Raw genomic sequence first — 7,920 nt, 5'->3', positions numbered from 1 at the left:
GGCCGGAGCTGCAGAGTCCCGGGGCCAACCCTGGCCGGTCGCTGAGCCGCGCAGTCCTCCCGGACCTGGCCAGAGCCACCGCGCCGGCTCTCCTTCGACCCCGGACTCCGCCCAGCCCGCCCGGACTTGGCCACACCCACCGCGCCGGCTCTCCTTCGCCCCCGGGCTCGGCGCCCGCCAAGTGCCCGCGCCCCCTAGACAGTGGCCCCCTCCTTCAGGCCGGTGGAGCTGGCCCTGCCCCGCCGAGCTTTCAGGATGAGGGCTCCCAGAGTGGGCGCGGGCCGAGCCCCTGGTCGCTGAGGGCCCCGGCGAGGCGCGGAGATGGGGGTGCGCGGTGAGTACTTGCAGGCTGAGGTAGCTGCCGCCCGCCAAGCCTCTGTTTGAGGAGGGATTTATCACTGGGGCTATTGGCCGGAAGGTGGCTGGGTTCAAGGACCCCGGAAGGGAGAGGGGGTGGGGCAGGCTTCACGTGCCAGCTGGGTTGGGGTGTCCCCGTGAAAGGGCCCCGGCGAGGCGCGGAGATGGGGGTGCGCGGTGAGTACTTGCAGGCTGAGGTAGCTGCCGCCCGCCAAGCCTCTGTTTGAGGAGGGATTTATCACTGGGGCTATTGGCCGGAAGGTGGCTGGGTTCAAGGACCCCGGAAGGGAGAGGGGGTGGGGCAGGCTTCACGTGCCAGCTGGGTTGGGGTGTCCCCGTGAAAGGCAAAAACCTGACCTGAAGACGAGAACAAGGTTTAGGGGTCCGGGAGAGGCGCTGCTGTGTGAGTGGGGAAGGAAGCGATCAATAGCAAGCTGATACTTGGTCCTACAGCAAATACGGGATCTGTGAGGGAGGGAGCTTCTGTTACACCGGGATTGAAGTTTGGCCCGAGCAGTGGATGTCTGCAGCTGGGGGTGGGGCGCGCACTCGGCCGCGGGATTGAATGAAGGCCAGGGAGGCAGCGTCTGAGCGCTCGCGAGGTTGGGGTCAGGAGGGACTGGCTGGGGGCGGGGGCTGGGGCAGAGGCGCAGGATGAATGAGCCTGCCCCTCCACACCAGCAGTTCTGCTCCTCTGCCTGCCTCACACTGCACCTGACTCTCTTCTAGGATGTCCTGCCCTGCCGCTTCTGCTTCTGCTTCTGCTGAGCTTGGTGCTGCTTCCTCCGGGTCTCCCAGTCCTGGGCGCCCCCGCTCGCCTCATCTGTGATAGCCGAGTCCTGGAGAGGTACATTCTGGAGGCCAAGGAGGCTGAGAATGTGACGGTGAGACACCTCCTCCGCCCAGCACACCTCCACTGAACTCTTCTCAGGGCCGCAGGGTTCCCTCCAAGATCCAGAAATCTGGGTTCCTTGCTGGAACTCGGTTCAGGAGGCCAATGGGAAGCCAAACCCGCCCTCAGTAAGAACTATCAAGCCAATGGCCCACAAAGCGTACTAGGAAATTAGGTTAGGGGCAAAGCCAGGGCCTTGGGGGCCTTGACTCCCAGCGCTCTGCCTTTCAGATGGGCTGTGCTGAAGACGGCAGCTTGAGCGAGAATATCACCGTCCCAGACACCAAAGTTAACTTCTACGTCTGGAAAAGGATGGAGGTGAGTTTCTTTCTCCTTCTTCTTGGGAAGTCTCATTTGGAGAACCTGATAGCATAGAAGGGAGAAATGATAGAAGAAATGGAGCAGCAGGGACAAGGGCTTCATCAAATGTGTTCATTCACTTGTTCACTCATTTGTTCATTCATTCATTCAGTGAAACTTACTGCATACTTTCTCTTTGTTCAGTGAGGCTGCTGAGAGGGAGGAGAGCGGGGTATTTCGGGCCATCCGACTCTAAGTCTCTGCTCCCTTTAGGTCAGTCAGCAGGCTGTGGAAGTCTGGCAGGGCCTGGCCCTGCTCTCAGAAGCCATCCAACGGGGCCAGGCCCTGTTGGCCAACTCCTCCCAGCCATCAGAAACCCTGCAGCTGCATGTAGACAAAGCTGTCAGTGGCCTCCGGAGCCTCACCTCCTTGCTTCGGGCACTGGGAGCCCAGGTCAGTAGGAATGGACATTTCTGTTTCTGTGAGATAGGGAGAAAGGTTCTGCCAAGGAATATTGGGGCTCTCCTCATCCCTATCCCCATTCTGTCCATCATCCCATTTCCCTCCCAACCCTGGCCCTGTGATAACCTCCTGTTCTCTCCTTGGCAGAAGGAAGCCATGTCTCCTCCAGATGCAGCCTCAGCTGCCCCACTCCGTACATTTACTGTCGATACGCTGTGTAAACTTTTCCGAATCTACTCCAATTTCCTCCGGGGAAAGCTGAAGCTGTACACGGGGGAGGCCTGCAGGAGAGGGGACAGGTGACCGGGTGCCTTCACCGGGCTTGCTCCCCACCTCGCTCACTACTACTGCCTGTGCCACGCCTCCTCCCACCACTCCCAACCCCCTTCGAGGAGCTATCAGCTCAGCACCAGCGTATCCCCTGGACACTCCAGTGCCAGCGGTGACATGTCAGGGACCAGAGGAACTGTCCAGAGCTCACCTCTGAGATCTAAGGATGTCACAGGGCCAGCCTGAGGCCTTGGAGCAGGAGAAATTCAGAGATCAGCTTTAAACTCAGGGACAGAGCCATGCTGAGGAGACACCGAGCTCACGTGGTTCCTGCAGAACTGTGATGCCAGGAGAAGCTTTGGAGAAAAAGCCCTTTTTGCACCTACCAAGCAGGGGCAGGAGGGACTGGAGAACTTCAGTAGCAAGTTATGAATTCTTCAGGTCTCATGGGGACTCCCATGACAGCAAGAGGCCACTGCACAATGGGGGCAGTGGGAGTTGTGAAGATGGGATGAAGGCTGCTCCTGACTCTCATGGGGCCAAGTTTTGTGTATTTTCAATCTCACCAGTAAGACTGAAACCACCAACATGGCTCTTGGCTTTTCTGTTTTCTGGAAGCCCCCTACCTCCCTGGCTCTGTTCTCACCCTGGCAGCAAGGTGGCAGATCTGGGGAACCAGAGGTGGAGGGGTTGGGCCCTACGTGCTGCTTCTCACAGCCTGTCTGACCTCTTGACCCCACTGGGCCTGAGGCCACAAGCTCTGCCCACGCTGGTCAATAAGGTGGCTCCATTCAAGGCTACTCCTCAGTAGGCAGCTGCCAACCCTGCCCAGGACAAGCCTTTAGTGAGCTGCGGCCACCACTGAATGCCAGGAGCCAGGAGGAGAGGCCCCTTTGGGGGACTGGTGGTAGCTGCCACCCTGGCTACCAGACCTTATTATTCCCTGCCTCCTCCCTGTGGCCCCTTGGGCTCATGCTACATTCCCAGTATCAGCCTCCTACCTCTGCATAAAACCCTTCTAAATCCAACTGCCCTCCTTTCTTGTGGGGGACTGTCACCATGGATGCTGCACCCTGAAACCTGTGGAAGGGGCAGTAGACAGAGGTGCTGTCCATAGGAGTCAACTTCACAGACAACTGTCATATTATTTTTAAAGTTTATTCATTTCTTCCACAAACAGAGATAAAGATGAGACAGAGATATAACCCCCAGCAGGGTCTCGACACCATGACCCACCCCCAGCTTCAGCCAGCTCTGGATCCTGTGCACATGTGCCCCAGAGTACTCAGGAAGGTCTGCAGCTACAGCCTTAGAGAGCTTCGCGTTTCTCTCTGCGCCACTGCCCAGCCCGTTTTGCCGTGTTTTGGAGCACTGGCTCTGAGGCAGTGCTTCTCTAGGAGGTTCATTTAAGATCTCGTTTTATGCTGCTCACAACCCTATGAGAAAGTCACCACTGTGAGTCCCAGGGTGCAGATGCAAAAGTAAAATATCTTGCTCAAGTCCAAGGAAACAGGGATCTCAGGTGCTCCCCTCACCCCTTCCCTCATCTTATTCCTTCCACATAGGCCCTACCTGCTCCCCTACTCTCTTGGAGCACAGGACATGGGCAAGCTCAATCTTCACTCTTGGTTCCTACTTCTAATTTTATGGTTTACTGTGACAACAACGTTAGGTTCCTTCCCCAAAATGAGGTTCCCTCTGGAAAGGACTACCCAGGAGAGACCTGTGCAGACAGGAAAAGATGTCACAAAACTGAATTGGGACCTCAATCCTGGCCATTATTCCATACGTGGGAGCCCGTCTTTCTGCTCATATCACAAAACATAAAAGCAGTTGTCTCTGCTCGTACACAAAAGGGGAGAATGTTTTGGGATCTGCAGAGGGAAAAATTATGGATAGGATTGCGGGGACGGGGTTTGCAGGGTATTTGCCAGGTGCCTATTGGGGTGTGTGGGGGCAGGTGGGTGGAGCTGTGCTGGGAGGACCGAAAAGAGAATTTTGACTTTGGCCAACCTGGGCTACAGTGCCCTCTTCAGGTCCCATTGGGAACGGTCGGGGAAACCTACAGCAATAGCAATAGGCTCTGATAGGCCCTTGACCTGGTACATTTCAGTACACATCTGTACTGTGGTTTCCACATATGGCTTCTGATTCTAAATCAGTATGGGAGAATCCTTATTTTGCAAAGAATAAAACCGGTCCAGAAAGATTATAGGCCTTGCTCAGTTTCAGGACACTGGCATAGTGCTTAAGGCACTGGACTCTCACATGACCGACTACAGTTTGAGTCCTGTACCTAAAGTCTTGAAACTCATGCTGGGCACGTGTGCATGAGTCCACAAATCCTGAGAGGAGAATGGAGGAGAAGGGATTTCAGTGTGGTCATCCCCCCACGGGGGGGAGGGTGATTTCTCACTTTCTCTCTGTCTCTCCAGCCAGTGCATACACCCTCTAGTAAAAAACCAAAAAAAAAAAAAAAAAAAGGCACTGAGAGGAGGGGTCAGGACCAAATCTGAAGTAAGGCTCAGTAAGGGAGAGGAGAGAGAGATGGATGAATGATATGGACAAAACACCTGTGCCATGGGACTAGCAGTTAGTGTAATGGCTATGTCGCTGGACTCCCACGTAGTTGACTGTGGTTTGCATCCCGGACCCGGTGGCTTAAACTCACGCCGGGTGTGTGTGTGTGTGTGTGTGTGTGCCCAAGATTCCGAGAGGAGAATGGAGGAGAAGGGATTGTGGCGTGACCATCCCCTCTGGGGGGTGATGATTTCTCGCTTTCTATCTCTCTGTCTCTTTCTGTCTGTCTGGCAAGCGCATGTGCCCTATAGCAAAAAAAAACAAAAAACAAAAAACAAAAAACAAAAAAAAACCTCTCCAAAAAACAAAACAAAACAAAACAAAAACAAACAAACAAAAAAAATCTGTGCCTCTCCCATGACTGACTTTTTTTTTTTTTAGGAATTATTTTATTTAATTTTAGTCATCATCATCATTTTATTTATTCACTTATTTTTAAGTTGACCAGAGAGAGAGAAGGAAAGTGAGAAAACAAGTTGCAAGGTCCAGGACTTGAACCGCGGTCAGCCATGTGGGAGTCCAGCTCCCCTAACCACCACACCACCTGCTGGCCCCCCACTACTGACTCTTCCCACTCTGTTCCCTTCTCTGACCCCTCACACCCTCCCTGGAGAGATAGCAGGTGCTTACTGTTTTCTCCCCACCCAAGTCTCCCAGCACTAGGGACCAGCTCAGCCATCTCCTCCAGCTCCAGGTCTCCACCTGAACTCCAGTCTCTCTGCCTAGGGTACTCTCTGGGTCAAATCCTCTCCCTGGGCCAGAGCCTCAAGCTAACCAAATGTATCTGCCTGACTAGGGTCAGGATTTTATTAGAATTGCTCAGTCCACTGGTCTCACCACAGTGGGGGATTGTTGTTGGAGTTGAGTTAGCTAATGGGATCTTTTATAAAAAGTTTATATATTGTAACCAGCAGTTAGCATAGTGGCTATGTTGCTGGACTCCCATGTAGTCGACTGTGGTTCGAGTCCCGTACTCAGTGGCTTAAACTCATACCGGGTGTGTGTGCGTGTGTGCCCAAGATCCTGAGAGGGGAATGGAGAAGGGATTGCGGCATGGCCATCCCTCGGGGGTGATTTCTTGCTTTCTGTCTCTCTGTCTCTCTCTGTCTTTCTGGCAAGTGCACGTGCCCTATAGCAAAAAAACCTCTTCAAAAATAACAAAGTCTATGTATTTCTTCTGTGAGCAAGGGAGACAGAGACAAAGAGAGAAAGAGACAACACCCCAAACTGGGTCTTAATGCTATGATCCACCCCCAGCTTCAGCCAGCACTGGATCACGGGCACATGCATGCCCAGCATACTCAGGGAGGCCTCCAGATGCAAACCGAGAACGATTCCAGGTGGGCCGGCCTCACAGTATCATGTTTTACTTCTGCACCACCATCTAGCCCCTAAATGGGGCCTTTTACATATTGGGATCTAGACTGGATGTGAATTTTGTTATTTCACTTTGACCAAGGGTAATTCCACTAAAATTTCATTAGAAAACTGTGACATTATGGGACCAACAGATGGCATAATGGTTATGTCACTGGACTGTCATATGGCTGACTGCAAGTTGAGTTCCAGACCTGGTAGCTTAAAACTCATGTTGGGGGCCAGCAGGTGGTATGGTGGTTAAGGTGTTGGAATTCCCACATGGCTGGCCATGGTTTAAGTCCTGGACTTGGCAGCTTGCTTTCTCACTCTCTCTCTCTCTGTCTTTCTCTGGCAAAACTCATGTGAAAAATAATATTAACAATAATAATAAATAAATCTTAAAAAAAAAACAAAAACAAAAACCTCATGTTGGACGTGTGTGCGTGCATGCCCAAAATCCTGAGAGGAGAATGGAGGAGAAGGAATTGCAGCATGGCCATCACTGCAGGGGGTGATATCTCGCTTTCTGTTTCTGTCTCTCCAGTGAGCACACATGCCCTACAGCAAAAATCTCTTTAAAAAAATTTTTAAAAAGCCTGACATTATAAAAAATGATTGACAATAGAAAAACAGCAGAACAGTCTCCTGATGTATGCAAGTCATGCCCAAATATCTCAGAGCTCTCTTTTTGATTTAAAAAAATGTATTATTAAGATATTACGTGGGGTGTCCAGCAGATGGTGTAGTGGTTAAGGCACTAGATTCCCACATGGCGGACCATAGTTTGAATCCCAGACCTGGCCACTTGAAAATCATGTCGGGTGTGTGTGCGTGCATGCTGCACAAAACCCTGAGAGGACAATGGAGGAGAGGGCATTGTGGTGTGGCCATTTTCCTGGAGGAGGGGTGATTTCTCACTTTCCCTCTCACTGTCTCTGTCTCTCTCACAGGTGAGTGCATGTGCCCTATGGCAAAAGATCTCAAAAAAATAAAAAAGATTATGCAGGGTCAGCAGGTGGCATGGTGGCTAAGGTACTGGACTCCCACATGTCCACCACCTCCTGCACTACTGCTGTCTGTGCCATACCTGCTCCCACCACTCCCAAACCCCATTGAGGAGCTATCAGTTCAAGGACACTCTGGTTGGCCTACGATTAGTGATTCAAGTCCCGGACAGGCAGATTGAAAATCATGCTGGGCACATGGATATGCATTCCCCAAATCCCAAAAGGAGAATGGAGGAGAAAGGGTTGTGGATGGGCCACCCCCCTGTGAGGTAATTTCTCACTCTCTGGGTCTTTCTCTGGTAAGTGCATGCACCCTATGGCAAAAAAAAAAAAAAAGAAAAAAGAAAGATTATGTGACCCCCCCCCCACACACACATATATACAGATTTCTGATTTTATTTATTTATTTAGAAGTTTTTGTGTTAGGGCGTGTGCACTCGCAGAAGAGAGAGAGAGAGACATAGTGAGAAGGAAAGTGAGAAATCACCCCCCAGGGGGATGGTCATGTAGCAGTCCCTTCTCCTCCTGGGTCTTGGGCACACACACACTCATACACACACATGTGCGTGCATGTGCGCACGCGCACGTGCTTGGTATGAGTTTCGAGCCACGAGGTCTGGGACTTGAACTGTGGTTGGTCATGTGAGAGTCCAGTGATGTAACTGCTCCGCCATCTGCTGGCCCCGAGATTTC

General features: G+C 52.3%; 1 protein-coding gene across 1 annotated transcript; it reads left to right on the top strand.

The window, feature by feature from the left end:
• Nucleotides 1-521: 521 nt before the first annotated feature.
• Nucleotides 522-2,865, top strand: EPO (erythropoietin). The gene is made up of 5 exons (XM_014590573.1): nt 522-534; nt 1,021-1,241; nt 1,481-1,567; nt 1,823-2,002; nt 2,159-2,865. The coding sequence occupies exons 1-5, from the start codon at nt 522-524 to the stop codon at nt 2,312-2,314; spliced, it is 657 nt and encodes a 218-aa protein (XP_014446059.1). The 3' UTR covers nt 2,315-2,865.
• Nucleotides 2,866-7,920: the final 5,055 nt, after the last annotated feature.

The sequence above is a fragment of the Tupaia chinensis genome, unplaced genomic scaffold (assembly GCF_000334495.1).
Source record: "Tupaia chinensis unplaced genomic scaffold, TupChi_1.0 Scaffold000465_1, whole genome shotgun sequence".
In the NCBI taxonomy this organism is placed as follows: Eukaryota; Metazoa; Chordata; class Mammalia; order Scandentia; family Tupaiidae; genus Tupaia; species Tupaia belangeri.
Note: the sequence above shows the minus strand (reverse complement) of the source record. Positions and strands in the feature narration are given on the sequence as shown.